Source organism: Aphelocoma coerulescens (genome assembly GCF_041296385.1).
Source record: "Aphelocoma coerulescens isolate FSJ_1873_10779 chromosome Z unlocalized genomic scaffold, UR_Acoe_1.0 ChrZ, whole genome shotgun sequence".
NCBI lineage: Eukaryota > Metazoa > Chordata > Aves > Passeriformes > Corvidae > Aphelocoma > Aphelocoma coerulescens.
Window position 1 is genome coordinate 29,114,709 of NW_027184085.1, and position 25,271 is coordinate 29,139,979.

At 38.1% G+C, this 25,271-nt stretch overlaps 1 protein-coding gene across 1 annotated transcript in view; it reads right to left on the reverse strand.

Moving 5' to 3' along the window:
- PTPRD (protein tyrosine phosphatase receptor type D) overlaps nt 1–25,271 on the reverse strand; it is a 568,740-nt gene that overhangs the window by 100,399 nt on the left and 443,070 nt on the right. Inside the window, exons 12-18 of the mRNA XM_069001512.1 lie at nt 22,377–22,682; nt 21,173–21,366; nt 12,777–12,894; nt 7,295–7,882; nt 6,766–6,866; nt 5,604–5,857; nt 979–1,069 (exon numbers count right to left, since the gene is read on the reverse strand). Coding sequence (XP_068857613.1) covers nt 979–1,069; nt 5,604–5,857; nt 6,766–6,866; nt 7,295–7,882; nt 12,777–12,894; nt 21,173–21,366; nt 22,377–22,682 — 1,652 coding nt within the window. The remainder of the gene's footprint in view (nt 1–978; nt 1,070–5,603; nt 5,858–6,765; nt 6,867–7,294; nt 7,883–12,776; nt 12,895–21,172; nt 21,367–22,376; nt 22,683–25,271) is intronic.

Consider the following 25,271-nt stretch of genomic DNA (forward strand, 5'->3'; position numbering starts at 1 on the left):
GGATCCAATCAAAAAATCACTATATCAGGAGTAAAAAAGCACCTGATTATGGTCTTTGAATTGCAGAGATATTACAAGCACAAATTACCATAGCGTCAGAATGATATCTAAAATCTTGGCCAGATACAACTAGAGCAATAATAATACCACCACCTGACTTTTATAGAAGTCTCTCATATGGGGCCCTTGAAAGAGCTTTAAAATCATAAACATTAGCACTACTACAAATTTACAGATTGAAAGAAGAAAGACAAGTTTGCATGAGCTATACTGTCCTTCAGTAAAACAGAAAACAGGGGTGAATACTACACTTCCTGGAATTATTACTGTATCAATAACGTGCTGAATTCATTTCTGCCATTGCTGGTCTTACATCTAAAATGAAAGTAGTTCCCTCTTTGGAATAATGTCATTTATAGTTTCAAATGATGACACAATGTTGCTCTTTTCTTCCTTGTTCATGCATTTATTTCTGACCACAAAGTGTTGGTAGAATGGAGGCTACTTCTAACCAGAAGTATTACAGTATATGAAAATCAGGTAAAAACACCACCAGAAGGTCAAATGTTAAACTGCAGTGCAAATTACAATTTAGCATTTGTTACAGACTTAGTAAACACCTCTAATGAACCAGACCTTTACTACAGTTCATATTGTTGGTGATTAAGCTTTTGCTGACAATTCATTTCACCTCCTGCACTTTTGCATCACTCTTTCCAATAGCAAAAGAATGAAATATTAGTGTCAACAAATATCAGACATTTGGTATTCTTTATTGCAACTTAATGTCTTTACTTAATGTCTTCTCATTTAAGTAATTTGAATTTTTGTTTTAGTCTCCACAGGCTAATTCAAATACAAATATAAAGTATCCTGACAACCAAAACTTTTAAAACCATTGAGTTAATTACGTAAAACTAGCAAGATTGCTATGTTAATAAAGGAGAAGAAAAAAACCCCCCAAACCATATACAGTACCTCATCTAGTTCCATTTCATCTGGACTCTCCCATGGTTTGATAAACTTTCCACGAGACCTCTTCAAAGGCACAATAACTATGTAATAGCCTCTGTAAATGAAACAGTTGGACAAAAGTGAAGTTGAAGGAAAAGGAATAGATAAATTGGTGGAGTAGGTCTGTTTAGAGGAACTTAAAAGAAAAGTGGTGTGTTGAGAATAAACTGCACAGTAATATGTCACTGCAGCCTTCCAAACATAGCTTTAAACATTCACAATCTTGAAAAAATATTGTAAAGCATTTGACAAACAAATGGCACCAATTACCTGCCTTTTTGTGTAAACAAATAAATATTTATTAAAAAATTTAATTATAATGTACTAAAATGCCTACATGAAATACAAGAGCCATAGGTTATTTGTGTGCTGCCACCACCACACTGGGAAAAAAACCCCAAAGCCCTAAATTGAAATATATTACCATATATTTAAATCTCAATTACCAACCCATCTTCCCCCATTTTAATGTATAATCAGGGTAGTAGGTTAACAAAATGTATTTGTTACTGCCAATATTATAATAAAGAGAAAAGAAAGCAAACCTGAAATACACTGCACCCATACTCTCTTCCCTTTTGACAATTGAGAGCCATCAGCTTTATCTACCTAAGTATTCTGTTCACAGTCATAGGTAAGACAGCTTGAAACATGCTCTTTTTATAGCTAGCATTTGCAAATTACATCTATCGGTTTTCCTCAGAAACATTTTCCTGAAAATATGTTCTTCCTCCTTACCCATGGAGACTAGTAAATTATATTTTCTAGTATGGCAGAGATCTGGTACTTTCATTGTTTACTTCACAAAACCTGGATATGTGTCAGGCAGATCCTTAACTTCACATTAGTATGAGGGAAGAAGCAGTAGAATCACAGCAGCAGGACATGCAGAATAGTATAATATGCATCTTCTTGATAAACATACTTGTCAAAAAATCAAGCACTCTCCATCTCAGGGGAGAGGGAAAGAAACTGGTTTTCTTTGTTTCTAGTAACAAGAACTTATTAAGGTGGTTCAGGGTCTCTATTATGGAAAATAATTTTACTGTCTCATGGGCCATCTCCTCTTCCAGTTGGTCTTTTTTTTACAACCCGTTTAACCTTCTGCAAAACTATTAATTTTACTCATGCAATGCAGCTGAAAATCCTAAGTAATTAACAAAAAAGGAGTCTACAGAAAAGGAGCTGCCTTACAATTGACTAAAAACCATCTCAGTCTAAGCCAACTACGTAAACTTTTTTACCATACCAGTGCAAGCCATTGATCCATTTTAATCATCTCTTCTTACTGAAAGCTCTTTCTCATAGAAGAAATGTAACAAAACTTTAGATTTTCAGCTCCTGTAGAAATTACATGTATTCATTAATTCTTGTGTTAAGAAATTTGAGGAAGTTTTCTGTGGAAGTACTGAGCTCCAACAGGAGTGCTGGAAAGAAGTTTTGCCCACAGATTTTTAGCTAGTGTTCACTTGCTGTATTCCAGTATTTTCAAAAAACATCTGTGGCATGCATTCTTCTAGTGACAATATTATAAGCCATCTTTTAAAAAGATGCAAAACTGTAAGGCTGAACCCAGATTTTAAACCTGCATAGGTCTATTAAAAATATTTTGAATAGCAAATCCTAGCAAACACTGACTTATCCATGTATACAATAGCAACCTACATATCTTTAATAGATGCCTAAGAATCAAGACAAAGAAGAAATGAGAACTTGCCCCCTGTGCCTTTCAAACATCAAAGATACATACTCCTCCTTTTCTTTCTTTTTTCATCATCTTTTTATTTTTTAAGCTAGCGGAGTGTTCATACGTTTTTCTTTTCAATCAAGGAACATCCAGCATGTAAATACAACCTTCACTCTCTTTCTCACTTTCTTCATGAAAGTCTCCCCCATAACTTTGAAAATCTACTAAGACTTCCAGCACACACAGAGTAATTTAAACTGAAAGAACAAATAGATCAACAGTAAGCAGAAAAATGAAAATGTTCACACCAATATGCGGCGCTGCAAATTGTGACGGACAACAAATTTCTGTGATTTTTAGCTAACTGCAGAAAATGTAGCATCTCCTGAAAAACATGTTTTACAGTTTACTTCATTACTTGCTTGTTTCTTTTTAGGTTGGTTTTTTTTTGGGGGGGGGGATAAGAGGGGGAGGGTGGCAAATGAAGGGTTTGTTTGGATATTGTTTTATCTACTGCGTATTTGAAAAGCCAAAGATTCAGAGAAACATGAACTGTCCTTTACTCATAAAAATTGCTCTGGAATAGCCCAAAATACTAAAATAAGGAAAAATTAAGAATTTCCTCCCTTGAGATAAGCAAATGAGGTACATTTTCCTAATCACAAGGTGAACTCTGCACAAATTTCTATGCTGTATCACCATCAAACATTGACAAATACTACCATTTTTAATTACAAAGATTACAAAGCCTTTTATAACATTACTGTCAACCTCATTACCTATACTTCAGAAGAGCAAACCATTACCTGTTTCATGTTCTGTGTAATTAGTATTATTGAAAAATTCTCAGTACTTCATTTTAAGCTAGGAACAATCCTGAGCATACATAATGTACCAATAGAGGAACAGCATGTCTAAAAATGTCAACATAACTACGACAAGAATTTGTTCATCCCATAAAAAGACTAATGCAGAGTAAACTTATTTATTCTAGCAAGCATCAGGTCAGGTTTTTCTGTTCAGTGTGTAGTTGCTTTGGTATGCCTGCTCCAAGGGTCAAACCAATCTTTGTTGTTGTGTTCTACTTTCTCAAGCCTGATCAAATCTTCTTAGAAAATACATGTATGAGTAGGAGATACATTATTTACAAAATTGGCAGTTGGACCCTGTAGATTTAATGTACTTTTTCTAATGTAACTAAACTTCTTTAACTTTTTTACACTATTAAAAAGAAGGGAATTGTCTTTTATTCCAGTGCTATCTTCTGCTACTGTTTCATCAGCTATCCTGCACGTTTTTCTCTCTGTGAATGCTCTGCCTCATAAATCTTTTTTGACTCATTCCATCTTCAGTCTTCCTTAGCTGCATTTGTTACTGACCGCATCTTACTCAATCTAATGATAATGACTACATTTTTCAGTTTTTCATCCTTTTAATGTTTCAAAGTCATTTATTTTTTGACCTTACCCGCCTCAAAATCTTCAGTCAGTAATGAAAAAGGGGAGCAGCTTTCTAGGAAGCTGCAAAAATCCACCAGGGAGAGGACCAGTTGAATCCCCAACAGCATTTAATGACTGGCTCATTTTCCTCCCCATTTCTTTTACATTACATATGGGAACTTTACAGACCAACAAGAATCACTATAAGCAGAGCAATAACACTTGATTGTATCATGCTTCATGTTTTCCTGGCAAATCTTTATTGTCTAACCTTTCTAATCCCTGCTGACCTGTGCTCTCAGGTCTTTAGTCCTATTTCTGTTTAAATTTTCACACCACCTGTTCCCTCCCAAAATCTATGTAACCTCTAGAAAACTTCCAATGTTTTTAGCAAAACCACTTGTTTTCTTTCTGAGCCCAGTGGAGAGGACCTGGTATTTTTATCCCAATAAAAACCATCAGCATTAATTAACCTGAATTAATTTAAGTACAGTAACAATTCTTTAAAACTCTGAGTACTTCAAGGAGATACAGCAGGGTAGTTATGCATTGATGGCTTATCCATTCTTTTTGAGATGATATATTGTTCAAAATATAACTGGTTTTCTGAATCCCTCATTTTGCAGTCTGTGACGAAACACAAAAATACTCAGAGAAAAATCTGCAAACTGAAGGACAATCAGTCTCCATACAAGTCTTACATACCTGGTACATGACAAACTTAGAAGTTCTAGTTGGAGCTGACATACCATCATCTATTACTACTACCTCACCACTTCAGGGAAGACCAAAAGTTAAAACAAATTAAGGGCATCATTCAAATACATCTTGAACACTGACATGCTTGGGGCATTAACTGCCTCACCAGGAAGCCTCTTCCAGTTTGAAAACGCTCACAGTAAAGAAATGCTTCTTAATTCATCTGAACCTCCCCTGATGCAGCTCTGAGGCATTGCCTCATGTAAATGGATCTCAGGAAGAGGAGATCAGCTGCTCCCTCTTCACTTCCCCTCCTCAGGAAGCTGTAGAGAGCAAGGAGGTCAGCCCTCAGCCTTCTTTTCTCCAAGCTAAACAAGCCCAAAGCCCTTAGCAGCTCCTCACAGAACATTCCTTTCTATCCTTCCGTTAACTTTGTTGCCCTGTATTGGGTGCACTCAAGGACCTTTACAAGAGAATTTGACATTTATTCTTGCTAAATTTCATGCCACTCATGATTGCCCAGTGTTCCAATCTATCCATCTATAGATTAGAGGCCCCTCTGTAGCACCTCTTGTCCCTTGAGAGAGTCAATAGCACCTCCTGGTTTACTATATCAAATATCACACCGATATTAGTTCAAATACTACTGCAGAGTACTGTGGTCTCTGTACTGTTATAAAGAACAAAGCCATGGTCCACCAGCAAGAGTTAGAATAATCATCTCTCTGGAGATAAAAACAATGGTATGCCATTCATTCACTCACTTTATATTCTCATTTGAGGGTACTTCTGGAAGTTCCACAGTTATCATGCCATCTAAGTTGGTCTTTCCAATAAAGACTGGCTTTGTGCGAAGCACGTCTGGTGCAGTCTTTGCCGTTACTCTGTGCTGAAGACCTCCAGCACTATTCCCTCTGTTTGTCAGGACAAATGAGTATGACGTGTCTGGCTTCAAGTTTGTGATCAGCTTTTGAGTAGCACGTCCATCAACCTCCATTTTTCCATCATCATAAAGGATCTAAGTTAACGCACAAAGGTAGTTTTGGTTACTGGGAGAAGGCAAATGATGCTGTCACACTGAATTCAGGAATCAAGCTAGCTGTAAATTTAAAAATAAAGTTTCTGGGCATTTTAGTGTGTAAAACAAAAAAAGTACTCAATCCACTACTGTGAGTAAACTTCTCACTTTCAGGGGAAAAAAACACACAAACCACTACATTAATCTCAAGCAATGTAAACACTCCTGAAATCCAATTCCACTTTTCCAAAATAAGTAGCTTTTCTTGAACCCAGAATTTATAGCAAGACACTCTTGTTAAAGTATCTTGACTTTTTCATTCACACTCCTTATTTAGAAAGGTTTTTGTACCATTTAGTTCCTAAAATACTGTTCTTCACTTGCCACTGCCTGAGATGACACAAGTGATTAAGAATGAAGCAGAAGAAATTCCAAGCAGAGTGCATATTACATTGGGTCTGTACCTGGATAATGCTATAGTTAGTGGAGTAAAAGAGTTGTAAATCAAAAATGTGTTGTTGCACACTGAGGAGACAAAACCCAAAATGGTACTCAATTCCAGTCAGTATGGAAAGGACTAGGAAAAAAGAAGAAAATTTTTATTTTCCTTCGCTGTTTTCTTTAAAGTGCTGTAGCAGTGAATGAAAAATTAGCAAGGTGTTCTTATAATATTAACCAGCATATTATACCAGTATGAGCCTGACTACTTGGAAACACTGCCACATTACTGGACAACTCACATTGCCAGATGACTGAATTTAAGTTTGGTTCAACACTGCTGATTAATATGCAATCTTAGAAACAACGATACTCCCAAAAAATCTACATGTTCAGTAAGCTATTTAATCAGGTGAATTACATTGCCTAGTTTCTATTATTTTCTCTTGTAAAAATGGAGAGTAACTTACTTTGAAAGGCAAAGCAGAATTGTAGTTTTCTGGAATTTCCCAGGACAGCAAAACAGAAGTCTTCATTACTGCTTTAACATGAAAATTTTTTGCAAACACTGCTGGAAAAAAAGAAACAATGTATATAAACAATATCTTGGAGCTCAGATCTTGTCATATTTCCACTGCTACTTGGGAGTATTAGTTTTCCATGTCAAAAATCAACAAGGATTCAATTCTCCTACCTGTTTGTTCATATTTAAAGATCACATTTATACTCATTCTCACTCTTATCTAGTGACAACCCACTACGCACATTTTCCTTACCTGAAAATATTGTGCAGAAGTTAGCCAGAACTTGCTTGGCAAGGGACAACTGAATTCTAAGGCATCCAAAACATATTAAGATTTACATACTTTACCTTTTGTGTTTGATGAACCTATTTTTATGAATGGGCCGGTCAGTTTTATTTACACCTTCAAAAACACTGATATCCAAAGACCGATACTTCTTTAAAAGGTGTCAACGCCACAAGCAGACAAATCCTACCTTGATCCACGGGTAGTGTCCTGAACTGGACACTTGGACTATATGGACCAGGCCCTTTGCTTGTGTGGGCACGTACTTTTACATCATATGTGGTATCTGGTTTTAAGCCAGAAAGTGTCATAGTGGTATCAGCAGGAACAACAGGGAGTTCAACTGGCTGGTAAGCAACATTGATATCTCTGTATAAGATGGTATATTTGGTGATAATGCCATTTCTCTCTGCCAAGAGTGGCATCTGCCAAGTTAATTGAACTGATGTAGATGTAGAGCTTTCCGAGTGGAGATTTTGGGGAAATCCACTGGGTACCTCTTCAGGAACAGAAATCTCTTTAACCATCTCCTCCCCAAAGCCCACTTTATTTCTAGCTGAGAGCCTGAAGACATAAGAAGCTCCTTTGTGAATGTCTGTGGCCGTGAAGTGATCTTCCTTCTCTGAGAACTCCATGGTCGTTAATGTATCCATGTCTTTGCGACCAAACTTCAGGCGATAACCCTGCAGCGGGCCAAAAGTTTCCACAGGAGGATGCCACTGAATTAGAGCCGTGTTCATCTGTGTGTGGCTAATCACAAGCCGAGGTTTGCCTGGAACTGTAGCACAATGTTATTTGAAGAGGATAGATATAAACACAATTGCATGTACAATTCTTGAGGCTAGTTTTAGCAGGAATAGGGATATATTTTCTCTTCCCTAACTCAGTTCCACATATGACTGTCCTAATGAAGAAATAGCATCTGCCTCCTGCACTATTAGGTCATACAGTATAAGGAACTACAGCAATAGAGACATTTATTGCTTTTTTGTCTTCTTCCCTTACCATTATTTCTAAATACAGAGCACATTCAGAGGCACAGGATCTAGGAATACAAATCAAGAAGTAAAACTTCCAACAAACGTCTTATGAATGGTTCTGTCTCACAAATCCTTGTTTGCAAAAAAAAAAAAAAAAAAAAAAAAGGTACTTCATTTATTTAATCCAAGGCACATTTCCTGTAAATGGGAAAATAATAAATGAAGAAATTACAAGTTTCTAGATAGGTTTAACATAACTTTTATCATTAATAGTTAAAATGTGGTAGAAGTCAGAACAACCTTGCCCTCAAAAATCATTACTACATATGATTGGAACCTATTATGCTAGTTTCCATACACAAATCACCTCCACCTCCACTGTTTTAGTGTGGAGAGGTAGCACAGTTTGGAATTTAGTGTTTTTACATGGCTTATCACATACGATTTATTTTCCAGCATGGTTTTTGTGCAGATGAACTGGATTTCTTTTGAAGAAGGCTAAATTGGTAGCTCTTCTTAACCTACACACTGCATACAGTCACAATCTTCACTGGGACCCATTGGTCCAAACTGGCGATTTGTCTTTTAGGGAAGTACAGACTGCAAATGTGATACAGACATTGAGGAGGATTGAATCAGTCCAGAGAGGACTGAATTAGTCCTAATCAAGCCAGAAATACCATTATGCAATTTATACAGTGTACATTTCTGGAATCCCAATATGAATTCTCATTTACTGTTTCTATTTGATTGATTAATTTTAATTTATTCATGTTCATTTGTATACATTTCATTTATATTTTCATTAATATTTCTATTTCAAAAGAGTCTGTTTCTATTACAAAGATTTATTTGATAATGAAACATACCCATACTATTTAGAAATTTGGTGTTCATTTTGCACCAATGCCTGACAATTGAGAGGTCAAGAGAGTAGAACAGTTTCAGGAGTAGTACTGTGATGACAACATAGTCTTCAACAAAGACTAATTAGTTTCATCTGCATTCGAAGCCTTCCTGTGCAAACATAACTGCTGCACTGTGAGCTCTGGTTCCTGTATTTAAACACTTCAATAGATTTTATTACTTATCTTCAGTTCTCAGGCACCCAGCAAATCAGATTGTTATTGTAAGAAGGTCTAACTCCATTCCATAAAGAATTAGGAGTAAGGAGGGAAGAATGGCATGCCTTGAAGAAAATTGTGCATTTAGTAAGCTCTTTCCTCATTACATCTGTCATAAGTCAAGACATCGCTTCTAATTTCATAAGAATTATAGGTAAGCTTTATATAAATTTTCCAAATATCTTTGATTTTAAATGTTGAGTTCACCTTGCAGCATTATTGTGCAATCTTGTGAGTGCTTTCCCACACTTTCTGCTATGTAAAGAAGATCTCTCTGATTAGTTCTGACTTTTCCTCAAGGATAACTACAAGTCTTGATGGAACAATGAGAAGGCTGTGAAGGCCTTTTGCAGGCCATATTTTTCTCTGCATTCTAACTATTACTGGTACCAGTGTAGCAGGGAAAAGAATAGTTCACCTAAAAAGAATAGTAAGTCCTTCAGCTTTCTAGAGGAGAAATTACTGGAAAGTATCACTAAATTATTTTTGTGATGAATTGCCTTTTTTTTGTTCTTGTGGCAGACTTCACAATTAGAACTACATTTTAACCTTTGTGGTAACTACAGAGGAAAGAAGAAACTAGTACTTGCTCTTGATCAGAACCAGGGAACTAATATGGCTTACTTATCCAATAAAATATCCTGTGACTAAAATAGTAAATAACAATGGTCACTTTTTTTTAATACCATCAAGCCTATCTGATGTTGCAAAGCAGATACACTTCTTTTTATTTCCAGACAGCTTTCGGCTAACATTTACTTTTAGTTTGATTACTTATGAATATTACAATCTTTTAGGACAAATGACAGGATTCTGTGTAATCATGTATAGAGTTGTGTCACCAAATAGCTCTGTCTAGAAATTTCTGATAATAACCTAACATTTTCCATGAACCTAAAAGAAGTGAAATTGTCAATAAAATAAAAATAAAATTTTAAAAAAAATATATATATTCTCTGATTTAGTGAATTCCTCTTCCATTACTACATGGCAAGACATCTCACATACCCATTTGCAACAGACATTGCCGTAGCAATGGCTTTCCACTACCAGCAGAAGCTCACGCAAGCTGCCTTTGCCCAATTACCTGAAATAATTTGTTTCTGTTAGCTGCTACAAAGTACACCATCGCCTTAAACTTTCTTCTTTGAGCTGAAATCTGTATTTCAAGAGCGCTGTCCAGTATGAGAACAATGACAAGTAATGGACAAACTATTGTCCTATGAGATTCTTCAACTACTGTGACACAGAAATTAAAGGTCTGATTAAAATCTTCATAAAAATTGTATGATATTACTGACTAGTAAGTCTTCATTTTTATTAAGGTCTTGTTAATCATACAATTTGTAACTTCTGCCCCAAGTAATTTAGTAAGTACTTTGATTTAGAAATGTTCAGTAACAGTTTTTCTTCCACTTGATTTCAACAGTGAGGAAAGGAAACTGAATGTAAGAAAAAAACACACTCTTAAATGAAAATATCAACAGCATTCAGTGACTTTACTAATAACTGAGTGACCATCCTGTAGGCTTACTTATGTTTGGTGAATCTTTCCTGCCTAAAAATGTAAATTATGCTTTTGTGTCACTAACTGGACAGCTGAATAGTTACTTATTGTCTGAATACCTTACAGATAGCATCTCTGGTAAATGTTCAGACATCCAGTCTCCTTTCATATCTCTTACGGATATAATCTCAGTCATTCAAACTTTAACAGTTAGATTAGAAAGTCAGATCCTTCATTTGCCTTATTTTAGTATTTGAATACCACCTTTTTAGGAAAAAAAATCAAACAGAAACTCAAAGTGAATAGGAGATTACATTACAGACCTACAACCCTTTGGTGTTAAGGTTGCTCCTTGCCTTGTATGATGTATTCTCACAGAAAGACAGCGAGCAGGAAGCTCTTTGAACTATATTCAGTGTCTCTTTTTTCAAAAATCTGCATATGAATTTTTCTTACAAAAAAACTCCGAACACAGCAAGCTGTAACACCGAGTGAAGAGATTTCATACAAACTCAAATGTATGAAGGAGCAAAATGGTAACTAGCTGTTAATCCCAGGAACAAATGTTACTTGTTCACAGGATTACGCAAACAGCAAGAACAGTATAATATGTGTTACATTTACAGACATGCCTGTGATTCTCTATAGCTCTTCAGTCAAACTGATATGGGACATAGGATTTGTTCTATCTTTTTAAGTAGAAACATCAGAGATCTTGGAAGAATGACACACAAACAGTCAATAAGGACTAAATGCAGAGAAACTTTAAATTTTGCAAGCACATTTGAATAACTTGTGTTTATGTCTAGGAACTAATAAAATTATAATTTCTATAACTGTGTTTATTTAAACTGGGAATTGAACTTTAAAAAAGAGTAATGGATCAAATGCTTTTTTTTCTTAAATCAAGTTCCATGCATGCCAGAAATACATATAACCTCTTTTCTCAGAGCATGAGAATTCAGGAAAGATAAGAAGTTAGAGGGTAAGTTTTCAGCAATAGCCAAGAGTAATGACTGGAATGTATTCTAAGATCTGAAATGAAACATTGAGCATCTAGCCACCAAGACTCAGATCTAACAAGAAAAGGATACAGATGGTTTTGATATTAATACAAGATGTGTTCTGCATTCAGTGATTGTTTTAGAAATTGAATCAGTCACTATAAATACAAATAAGTATGCCTTTTGGACTTCATCTATTAGCATAAACCATACATTGTCATTAAGAAAGCTCATAATGACCATACATGTGATTATAATGGAATATCCTTAATGGCTGCACTACAAGCCCCTGAAAACGAACACAATACCTACAGATTGTGAACACCTGTAGGTAAGCATCACATTAAAGCTGTGGTGGCATCAATTGGTTAAGCTGTGGCACAGTGACGCATTAAAAAAGAAAAAAAATTGTTCCTCATCTAAAAGCAGTTTGGTTCATCCCATCTGTGGTAACTGCTGTATTGGTTATGCAGTCAAGATATCCACCATTTAGTACCACCTGCGGTCAAACACAGACTGAACTCAGTGGCAGGGTGTATTTCACCCCAGTTTGTGCCTTAAATTACCCTTAAACCAATATGGGCTTCAGGGTTTCATAGGATGGACTTTCATTCTGTTTTCTAATTCTGACCTTTAATAATCACATTCTTCTGAGAAAAGTTGCGAATATCATGCAGATGGGTTCTTTCAATGTTTTTACTGAGAGGCAGCAGTGTTGCTACTTTCATGAAGATCATGAAAGCCATTTACAAGTTTTTCAAATATCCTTCTCAGCTCTGAATTTCTATTTTTCCTTCTCCAAGAAGACACCAATCATAGTGGAAGAGCTACTAAAAACTATAAAGTGTCCTCATCTGGAACTGAGAATGAGACAAAGGGAGTCACTGGCTCTATTTTTATCTAAATAAATGAAGGTCCAAATACTGAAACAGAAAATCCTATGTCCTAGAAACACTCTTCACACAACAGGAGAATAGTATTCCAAATAGTAGGAACAAAACAGTAGCAGAAAAAGTCAAAGGATTCATTTAGAGCTTAATTTGTATATAAGTATTACCTGCACCAGTAGTAGATACAAGTTTGGGTTTGCTGCGTGCTCCATCACCTTTCGTTGTATAGGCTGTCACAGTGAAAGAGTATGTGGTTTCAGGCTGAAGCCCAGAAACTATCATTTCCTAAGATGAAATAAAATAAAATAAGAACAGTTAATTTAAAATAGATTCTTTGCCAGGAGAACACAGACTCCTTTAGAAATCCCCTTTCTATTACACTTTTGAGCTACTGGCAGTGATAGCAAGCATTTGAGTGCACCAACAGACTGTACTGTGTGAAATACGTGATAATGCAAAACATTTCACTCACTTAAGCAATAAAAGAGAGCACACACCTAAATAGTATGCCTCAGGTAGTTTAAAGCAAAAGACCAAAGGCTTAGTGGTGTGAATAAAGTCTTCTGAAATACCTTGCCTGAGGAATACTTCTGACATAGTGAAACACATGCGCATGTAGATACGAGAAACTCAGTTTACCATTATATGATGTTCAGTCATTGACAGAATATCACTGATATAATTCTAAAATGCCTAGTAAGAAAAATGTTGCATTTATATGCACACTTTGTAAATAATGGTGGTTTAGCTGGGCAAGGAAGCCTTGTTACTTTCATAACACTTCCACTGCAACCTGTGTCACTGGGTGGACTGTGCTTCTAAATATCTTAAAGGACTTCAGAAAAAACTCACTCTTCAGGTCTAAAAGAACTATGTAAAACACCACCTCTTGTCAGAGGATGCATCTGATGGCCCTCAAATGACAGCAGCTAAAGAACAAGTAGCTCTTCAGCCAGTGCAAAGTAACACCAACACTATCAAACTGTAAATATCAAAGCAAGGGGATATCTTTTTACATGTGTGCACACACATGCATAGGCACACAGAAGATGAATAGTGTAAAAGAAATGTACTAAATTTATGTCCTACTACAGGGACAGCAAGAAGAGTAAGTCTTGATACTCATAATATAAATAAATCTTATATGCAAATATAAAGGGACAGTATTTGGAGGTAACTTGACAGGCCCAGAGTCTCCAGCTTCCAGCCTGTAACCACTGGACTACTCCTTTGCATTTTCACATGCCTGAATGGATTTACACCAAATTTCAATGCTGCCAGAGGGATGGTGTATTTGTACATCTAGAATAAATAGCAAATGTGCAATCACACATCCCTCAGATGCAACAGCCATGAAAAGTTAATATAAAAATTGTGGGCCAGACTATTCACAGTATATGGATTTTTCAAGATAGTGGATATGAGCTTAGTAAGGATGGGATTGGAATTCAGCACTGTATTTATAGTCAGTTATTAGCAATATAGAAATAATAAGATAATGATCAGAATGAGTGGGCGAAACAGCTCAAATAAAAAAAATATGCAAACAACAAAATGAAACAACACATAACAATCTACTACCAAATGATCCACTTCTTAGACGCTATCTCAGAACTGAATTGAACTTTAAGGCCAAAATCAGTAAGAAAATGTCCGGGGTGATGTTATGAAGCCGCTTTATTCCTCAACCGTCTGCTCAATGCCCAGGGATGCTGTGCCTTTATGATGGACCTGGGGCTGGGGCCACAGGCCTGAGTGGGGGCAGTTTAACAGGGCCCAGTGGCTCAGGGGCTCTGGGGCTCGGGAGGGAGTGCGCCGGGAGCGCTGTGCTGCTCTTTGGGTTTCTTTTGTGTTCCAGCTAGCTGGGAAAAGGTTCTGTTGGTTTTTTTCTTGTTCTTTTTCCCTTCCCTTTCCCTTGCCTCACTGCCTCCCCTCCCTCCTCGCTGGTCCAGAGAGCCCGCGGGGGTGGCCCCAGTTGGTCCAAGCCCAAGTGTCTGTTCCCTCTCCAGGAATTCGTTGTATTTTGAGGGGTTTTTTTAACCTGTTCTACCCTGTTTTGTGTGTTAATAGACAGTTTGGTTTCTTTTTCCCACTTTCAGTCCTTGTGACCCATTTGTCTTGCTGATGGAGGAAAAGGGCAGGCCCTTTTCCCTTTGGAGGAGACACTTATTCCAGAGCGTTTCCTGCTGAAGTTTTGTCTCAAAAACCAAGACATGAATTTGGCGCCCAACTTAAGGGGCACATGAAAGTGGAAAAAAAATAAACAACAAACAACCCACCAACATTTTACTTTGAATCACTTTGTATTGAACTATAGCAGTAAGACCATGCAGTTTGATTTAATAATTTTTCTGTGGAACTTAACCATAAGTACGTGTCCACAGCTATGGCCAGTCGGGTCTCTGGCTTACGCCTTTTATAAGTCAGGAATAAGACGCAGGACTGTCATTTTGATATGCCTGGTGCTAGGGATTTCTTGAAGTTTGATGGAAGTAATGGAAACCATCGAGAATGTGTATGTCATGTTGTTTTTCCATTCTGGCCTTGGTAGTTTCCTTTTGGAATGTATTAGCAATTACACCCAGTTTGTTAGGGGAAAAGCAGAGGATGATAATTCCCAGCCCTTCATCTCCTTCTTCCCCTTCAGATCTGGCACATCACCTTTTGAAAGTGTCCAGTTTCCCCTGGATGTTAAAGATACCATTTTCTTATGTTATCTAGCAGGGTTCGTCTATGTAGTCTCCAGCTTGTCTAAAATAAGGGCTGAGATTTCCAGAGGGGTTGCCCAGACACCTGCCCCAGTTGTGGAAAATCCTAAGTGGTGTGGGGTATGGGAGGACATAGGCCAGACCCTGAAGCAGTTTTCTGACCCAGTAGCCTGGAACTTCCCCCCTGAACAAATTCAGAATCCAGCTGAGGTGGGGAAGTATCTGAAGGAAAGCTGCAATATAAAAGCTGATGGAAAGGAAAAGCTCATGGCCACGTGCTGGGTCCTGGCTAACGCTTACTGCACGCTGTTAGATACTGTAGGGCAGAAGATACAGCCAGAGGGGCAGAAGAATAAGCCAGCAGACACCCCAATCACTCCAGGTGCAGCTAAAGCAGATGGGGAGCCTAAACCAGTAACAATTGCCCCTGTCCAGAGAAAGAAACACAAAGCCAAATCCGTTTGCCCAGTGGATGATGATGGGCAGCCAGGACCTTCACAGCCAGCAGAGGAATTGGAACCTGAAATCATCACTGAGTCCCTGTCCATAGAGAGCTTTCGTACCCTGAGGAAGGATTACACCTGATGGCCTGATGAAACTGTATTAAGTTGGATGGTCTGAATCTGGGACGCTGCAGGCGATGGTACAGTTGTGAATGGCACTGAAGCGAGGCATTTGGGGTCCCTGTCATGTGATTTAAGTATTGACCAAGGGATGACAAGGGGCCCTGAAGCTCTCAGTCTCTGGATTCGGCTCTTAAGAAGTGTGAAGGAAAGATACCTGTACCAAGTAGATCTCCAGCTGCAGCAAAACCCCTGGAAAACCATGGAACAAGGGATTCAATGCCTGAGAGAACTGGCAGTGGTAGAGATCATATTCTCAGATGACCAAGCAATTAGGAGCCCTGACATGGTAAAATGCACACCAGTGATGTGGCTGAAACTTGCACGACACGCACCACCAGAATATGTCCCTGCATTAGCAATGATGACATGGAATGACGGGGATGAGACAGCGAGTCCTATGGTGAGGAGGCTCCAGGCGTATGCAGACACTGTGCACAGCCCAACACAAGCAAGAATTGCAGCTGGGGAAAAGAGTCTGTCAGAGACCATACAGAAGATGGAAGATAGGATGGACAAGACTCATCAGAAACTCAGGAAGGAGCTGAAAGAGGACCTTCTCTAAATCTCATCAGTGCAGACCAGAGGCCCTGTTACCAGAAGCAGATGTCCCACAGCTAGGGAGAGAGGGTGCACCTCAAGAGTTGAACTGTGGTTCTTCCTGTGTGACAGTGGGGAAGACATGAGGAGGTGGCATGGAAAACCAACTTCTGTCCTGGCAGTGCGGGTGATGAATTGAAGGATGGTAATGCTGAGAGAGGGAGTTCCATCAGAAGGGAAGTAGCTCAAGTTTTGAACGATAACCAGGACTAGAGGGGCCCTGCCTCTAACCAGGGAGAGGCCAGGGAAAATCGTGTCTTTTGGGCAGTGTGGGTCCAATGGCCTGGCACATCAGAACCACAGAAATATGAAGCCTTGGTTGACACGGGTGCACAGTGCACCTTGATTCCATCAAGACACATGAGGGCAGAACTGCTTTCTATTTCTGGAGTGACAGGGGGATCGCAGCAGTTTACACTTCTTGAAGACGACATGAGCCTAATTGGAAAGCAGTGGGAGAAACATCCTATGGTGACTGGCCCAGGAGCCCCGTGTATTCTGGGCATAGACTTCCCCCAGAATGGGTATTTCAAAGACCCGAAGGGACCTAGGAGGGCCTTTGGAATAGCTGCTGTGGAGGCAGAGGGCACTAGGCAATTGAACACCCTGCCTGGGCTGACCAGGAATCCTTCTGCAGTTGGGCTTCTGAAGGGAGAAGAGCAGCGAGTGCCAACTGCCGCCTCGACAGTGCACCACCAGCAGTGTCAGACAAATGGAGATGCTGTGATCCCCATCCACAAGATGATCCGTGAGCTGGAGAGCCAAGGGGTGGTCAGCAAGACCCACTCACACTTCAACAGCCCCATTTGGCCTGTGCACAAGTCTGACGGGGAATGGAGATTGACTGTGGACTATCATGCCTTGAATGACTTCACCACTGAGCGCTGCTGTGCCGGACATGCTGGAGCTCCAGTATGAGCTGGAGTCCAAAGCAGAGAAGTGGTACACCACTATTGACATTGCCAATCCATTTTTCTCCATTCCTCTGGCAGCAGAGTGCAGGCCTCAGTTCGCTTTCACCTGGAGGGGTGTGCAGTACACCTGGAACCAACTGCCCCAGGCGTGGAAGCACAGTCCCACCATCTGCCATGGACTGATCCAGGCTGCACTGGAAAAGGGTGAGGCTCCAGAACATCTGCAGTACATTGATGACATCATTGTGTGGGGGAACACAGCATTGCAGGTATTTGGGAAAGGAGAGAAGACCATCCAGATTCTCCTGGAAGCTGGCTTTGCCATCAATAAAAACAAAGTCAAGGGACCTGCCTGAGAGATCCAGTTCCTAGCTGTATGTATATGTATAAATGTGTGTGTTTAAAGTTGAAAGGTATTAATTTGGGCATTGAGCAGATGGTATGGAATAAGGGGTGGAATGTCCTGGGGTGATGTTATGAAGCCGCTTTATTCCTCGACCGTCTGCTCAATGCCCAGGGATGCTGTGCCTTTAGGATGGACCCGGGGCCAGGGCCACAGGCCCGAGTGGGGGCAGTTTAACGGGGCCCAGTGGCTCGGGGGCTCTGGGGCTCGGTGGGGCTCGGCAGGGAGTGCGCCGGGAGCGCTGTGCTGCTCTTTGGGTTTCTTTTGTGTTCCAGCTAGCGGGAAAAAGGTTCTGTTGGTTTTTTTTCTTGTTCTTTTTCCCTTCCTTGCCTCACTGCCTCCCTTCCCTCCTCACTGGTCCGGGGAGCCTGTGGGGTGGCCCCAGTTGGTCCGAGCCCACGTGTCTGTTCCCTCTCTGGGAATTTGCTGTATTTTGAGTTGGTTTGGATTTTTTTGGTTTTTTTTTTTTTTTTTATCCTGTTCTACCATTTTCTTTGTGTGTTAATAAACAGTTTGGTGTCTTTTTCCCACTTTCACTCCTTGTAACCCATTTGTACCATTGACAGAGGAAAAGGGGAGGAACACTCGTTCCGGAGTGTTTCCTCCTGAAGTTTTGTCTCAAAAACTGAGGCAGAAAGACTTCATATCTTTAATTAGAAAGCTGCCCCTGATACTACCAGAATTAAACTGTAAAAGACAAAAATCCCCACAGAACCACAAAACAGAAAGACTTATGAAGATATTAGCCTCATCTAAAAAAAACAGTACTTCATGGTGTAAGAGCTATGACTGCATGTAGTGTTTGAAAGTGTGGTTTGGATACAGCAACATTATTACTTAGGCATAAACATTGCCAGGGCTCTGGCTTTCCTGATAGCATGTATTTATTTTATCCAAAAGCTGACTTCTTCTTTCAGGTACACAAAAAAAATTCAACCTTAAAACGAATACAGAAAAACATAACTATTGGTATGTAACTGAACCCTGTTTTATTTTTCTATCACCTGGTAAAGAAGAAATTGTGAGGCAAAGTTAGTGACAGCCATCAAAAAGATGAAAACACAAAGCACTACTGTGCATTTTGGCATCATGCTAAACCCCAGAACAGGCAAGCAACAGTAACCCTACTCTCCCTGGGAAAATAAAAAAAAAAAAAAACCAAACCCACACAGCAACAAGGTGTCATAAGAGAGAACCTTTGATGTTAGGAGCATGCATTTGTGCAAATGACAAAAAAAACACCCTGCAAAACAAAACCAAAAACAAACCCAAAGAAAGCACCAAAACAAAAAAACCCCATACAGTGCTACAAGCCAACAAGCAAGACAAAATATCCCAAAACAAACACACAATGTTTTTCTGCCCAGTCAAAAAGTACTTACATGTTCAGTAGTATCATCATATTCCCACTAATTTACAGTAAAGGAAGTTGAAAGGAAAAACAAAAGAAATAAGGAGATTTGTAGCCTGGTTGAGATAAAGTTTTCTTCTTAATAGTAAAATAAATATGAAAGATGTCTGAAAAAGCCATGTACAGTTTGAATTATTCATGTAGAATCACATGAAATTTGGTTAATGAAATCAGGCCAGGTATTTTTAATTCCATTTCTGCTTTCCCTAAAATCCAGCTATTTGTCTTTCATTGACAAATAAAAGAAGTAATGAATTCTCTTGTACCACATAGTACTCTCTTATAACAGTTTTTATTAAAAGTTACCAAGGCAGAATTAAAGGCTACCTGGTTTATTTAATCATGTTACCAGTCTATATGCTTCCTAAACTAATTCAATGCATTAAGTCTTGAAACCACACTGATATTTTGCCATCAAGGACTTTATACCTGCAGAAGCCTTGATCACATGTATCACAGAAGTACAATAGGCAGGAAGGAGTGGTGGGAAGAGAAAGGAGCTGACTATCCTGGGTGAAACAATGGCAAGTGGGCAGGTCAAAGCTAAACTTGACAGAAGAAGAAATACAACTTTTTCCTTTATGATAGTTGGACTCTAATAACTCACCTAGTCTCCAGTAGCTGACCTTCTAGTGTTTAAAATCATTTTAATCCACTACCAGTGAGATGCTGAAAGTAAAAATTTGTGAAAGAAGAGAACCAAAGCACACTAGCATGTCCTTTTCCATCTCCTTTCCCTTTTCCTTTTCCCTTCCTACTTCCTGGTGTACTTTCATCTTTGTCTCCACTGAATTTAAGCAGTAAGAACACCATGTTTTCCAAAATAGGAAAGTAAGTACTGGCAGGTAAAACTGCAGCAAAGTCCTCCAGAAACAGAGACAGGATTTTGCAAATAGGGTCATGAGCAAAATGCAGGTGTAGGAGACCAAAAATGTCTTTGCAAAGCTGAAATTTAGAACTAAGACTGGAAAGGGAAAAAAAAAAAAAGGCAACCCCCCCCATTTGTTTACACACATAAAATGCTTATGAAGCATATTTTACTCTTTGATTTAGATTGATAATTTCTTTTTATTTCCAGTCAATCTAGTCATAAGCTGTGAGCTCGCAGTGAAGCAGTGAGACATGTAATGGATAATAGTTTCCCATAGGATGACTCCTTCAGTGTCAGGAGCTTTAAATCTTAAGTTTTACAGAGTTCTGGTATCTCTCAATCAGTAAAATCCTAGTTTGAGAAGCTTTTTAAACCCAATGTTTTCATCCTCTCATAATCTCATAGTTTATAAAACAGATGGGAAAATTTGCAATATAAATAACCACATACCTATTCAAACTAAGTTGCTCATTTTAATAAAGTTCTTGATATGAATAATAAAAACTGTAGTACCTTGGTGGTTTCTACAGTTACATTAGAAACATTAATTTCTTGTGAAATGTGTCGTGAGGTGCATACAAGCTAATCACAGAAACAGTGTAATAACAGGCTAACACAGGCTTCTGATTATTCTAGGCTCTCCACTGAAACAATGAAACAGGAGATGGGTGGATCAGGCTGTGCACAGTTTACTACTCTGACTGTGACCTGGATCAGTTCACCCAGATGCTTTAGAACTTTAGAGTACAGGTACAGGGTGAAGTCTCTAGGTTTAAGGGAATCAGAAGAATGACATAGCCTAGCATTTAGGTGCAGACCAATAGAGAAGAGAGGGTCTAGTTTTGGTCCAAGAACCTTTAAATGCAAGTGTTCTGAAAAAAAGTTTTTAAAGTAGAGACAAAAAATTCAAGCTGGTTGACTGATAAATAGAAAGAAAAAAACCCCCTAAACAACAAAGAGTAGTCCTGGATTGCTCTTTGGTAAATGAAATGCTTTCACTGTGACCTAGAAAAGAACAGAGTGCCCCAATTACCTGTGCATCTGCCAGCATGATGTCCTTTAGCATGGGCTGACCCTTTGGCTCTCCATTTTCCATCCTCACGTAATGGACCTGGTATCCTCGTATCTGACCGTGCTGCTTATTGGGCACAGGCGAGCGCCATGAGACTTTAACAGCAGTAGAGTTGACAGCCTCTACCTCGACTTTGCGAGGAGGACCACTAGGAACTGGAACAACATCATTGGACAGAAGAGAATTACAGGCAACTGTCCCACCCATGTCTTTCGTTTTTTTTTAAAAAAAGGGCAGACTCACTATGTTGTCTTTGAAGAACACAAATCATTCAGCAAATGAAAATGCTTAACCAATCTGCTCTACCTTTCAGTGATAAGATCAAAAAACATGACTGATGCAAAAAATGGAAGAAAAAGGAGTATTAGAGAAATAGAAAAACATGTAAAAATGTACAAAAGCCAAGGAAGATGCTTTGAGATTCAAAGCATTGTAGTACAAAGAGATACTTTAATCATTGAAATAATAATATTGTAATAATAACAAAACCAAAAAAGATTTTTAAAAAGTTTCCTTTTGTTTTTGTTTGTCAAGTTCTATGTTTTATTTTGGTTTGGTTTATTCCTCAGGATAAAAAGGAGGCTGATAACAAGGCTGTCTTCTGTCACTTTCAAGAATGGAAGAAAAGAAAATGTGTGGAGCATCAGTTTTTCCAAGATCAAAAAACAAAGCTAAAAAAAAAAAAAGCCAACCAAAAAAACCACAACCCAAAAAAACCCTCAAATCAAAAAGCACAATATGGAAGAAGAAAGCAGTTAAAAAAAAAAACAAACAAAGAACCAAAAAACCAAGACTGGAAAAAAAGTTTATAGACATAACTGTTTAAAAATGACAATGACTGTAATATCAAGGAAAAGGCAGAAAGTGTTTTCCCTAAGAGTTATTTTTACATTAAAGGAGGAGCAAGAAGGATATGTATGGCTAAAAGGAGCAGCAGATTCATGTCACTTGCAAAAAAAAATATTTTCTGATAAAAAACTACAAAAATACCAAATAGAAAAATGGTGTAGAAAGAACAGTCTTTGATTAAAAAGCTCAAAGGGCGATAGTATCTGGTTATATTTGGGAAAAAAAGAGGAGCAGGAAAAATTACTGTTAGCCTATACAAAAGACAGCAGATGACAGAGTCATAGAGGTGCAAACTGATGTAGTGGAGGCAACATACCATCTTCATCTGTCCGAATCAATACTGCTAAGCTCTCTGGGCCAGGTCCAACATCAGTGTGAGCAGTCACAGAGATCCGGTACTCAGTCCATTTTTGCAGCTGTTCCAAAAGGTACTGGGTACTGTCCGAGGAAATTCCCAAAATTTCATGGGGCTTGACATCTTCTCCATCAATCCCAATGTACTTGATGGAGTATGCAGTGATAATGCCATTCTGTTTTTCCACCGGTGGAGGTTTCCAACTTACCAAAATGCTAGTGGAGCTGGGGCTTGTGCAACTAATGTCTTGAGGAGGAGCTGATGGCTCTAATTTCAGTAGTGGGTTAAAGGAGGATTTGAGTGGAAGGATAGAAGTGATTGAAAAAAATGAACAAAAGAAAAAATAAAAATAAATAAAAGAGAACCAAATGAAAATAATAAATAAACAAAAAAAAGTAGAAACTCAAAAAAGCAAAACATCAGATAATCATATGCACCTTGGCTTATTAACATGAGGAAACTGAAAATGAATAGACCAACTAAATGGTGAAAAAGGATGTAGGGGAAATATATGAAAATGAAGCCTCAAAATAATATTACCTACCTGTAATTAAAATTCTTCTTGAAATAAAACAAAAACGTGACACTTCTATGACTACTGATCTATCTTTATAATCCTTGCAATTAGTGCAAGCTATAATATTTTAAAAAACACATGACATGTATTTACTTACAAATTTGGACATATCCCGTTCAAGTGGCTTTACTTTCCTTAAGAAAGAAAATATCTTTTAACAGAACTCCTAAAAACTTGCAGTAATTGCTAGAAATTGCTCCACAGGTTGCCATTTTTTCAGCCTTTCCACTCTCATAAACAAATTAGTGTTTTTTTTTAAATGAGTCTGCCTGACACAAGTCAACCATAAATTACATTTAAATTTAAAGCTGAAACATTACTGAAACATTTATTGTAGCTAACATACTAGAGCATGCAGTCCATAGAAGATGAATAAAGTCTTAGTCAAAGATTTACCTACCAGAAAAAAGTGACAGGCTTGTTGATTCTGACTGTAACTTGTACTTACCCTAGATCAGCTGTCAGTTTTATTTTTTTAACTCCTCTTGGAGACACCTTTGCTAGCAAACAATTAATCCTACCAAAAATGTCTATTACTTCTATAGAAGAAAAAAAATCTACCCCAAACAACTTGTAAAGAATTCATTTTACAAAGAGAGTTTACAAGCTCAGCACATCAGAATGAGAGTTTCTGAAGAAACTCATTTGTTTCATGTCCTGTCACCATCACCAATCTTCCAGAGCAGAAATGCTCATCTTTACTCATTTGTTCTCAAAGGAGTATGTTAGCATATTTACCTTTTCCAAGCTTCAGAGCATTTAAGCATGTATGTCATTCCACTGCTTTCAGTGAGGCAAATCAAGTACTGAAATTTAGGTATGTGTTTATGTGCTCAAATGCACTTTGACTTAGCAAAATATATCCTTATTAGCAGATCGTTTAGAGCACCAAAAAAAGGAGCCGTAATTCAAACTCACTAGCAGAAGGAGATGAGAACTCCTTTCCTGTTTCTGCCTCCTGCCTTGTAAGAAAAACATAAATTTTGTGTGCAAGACCTTTATCGCCCTTTATATCCCCCTCTCCACCTTTTCTTCCCAGTTCTTAAGGGAAAAAAGAAACAAACGGATACTTATACATACTTATAATAGTCACATCAAACAAAATTAAAACAACAGAGAAGGTCTAGGACCCTGCTGTGACCTACTGCATTTACACATGTATCTTTCAGTTCCCTACAGTTCTTTCTACAGAGACCAATGGCTTTTTACTCAGTGTGGTACACTGCTCTTCCAAAGGGAAGACAGGAGGGAATTTACTAGTATTTCGATGAACTAGAGGAGGTGGATGGGAGAACACATGAGAATTACCACATTCGAAGTTGTTTTTATAGACTAATTCAGTAATCAAGTATTCAAAACAAATGGATCCCCTTCTACCATTAACTTGTGCAGGAAGTAAAATACACGTAAAATGTCCCTTAAGGGTCTTAAAAAATGAAATAAATCCCTGCAGCATCTTTCTCTGACACCAAGATGAAAGGCAGTAGCACATTCCGGTGATTATCACTAACAAAATCACACAAGTTTATTAGTTTTTAATCCACTGCACTCTGAAAATGCAAAATATTGCACTTACATAACTAAGGGTAATTTGAAGGCTACTTTAACCAGGTTTATTAAGGCATTTACATTTTTCTTAATTGCACATTTTTTGCCAAAAAAAATCAACTGGACTTTGCTACTATGTGAAGACACAAGGCTGAGAAAAACATAACATAGTCTTCAAGAAGAAATGGCATTATGCTTACATATGGAAAATGCAGCCTTGGCCCCTAGATGTTTGCTTTGCATGCAGTCTAAGCAATCTTCACCCAATATCAGATAATCAGCATTCTAAATAGCCGAAATGGCTCCCAGAATAAATAAATACATATTTCTTAATCAATTTATTCATTCTGAATTACTAAACTGAAAAGTTGCCTTGCCACTATCTCTAAAACTAACCTTGTGTTATAGAAGTGTTTTTATGCTTATTCCAAGTGCCTTAGAAATGCGTCAGAAACATATTTAGCTTTGCTTAAAGATGAGCAGCACTGTGTCTCCAGTCACACTAATTGATATTAATATATAACACTAACAAGGAAGGACTGTGTAATCACATGTCATGAGTGCAAACTAAAAAGACTCATGTCAACCGAGAAACTGAATTTTCTGTTTTGAAAAATCTTACTTTAAGAACAGGCAATTTAATTTAAAACAAATACAAATAGAACTGTACTAAGTTTTAAAATGATACATTGTAATGCAAACTGTCAGGAAAGCATAACTTATGAGGCAAG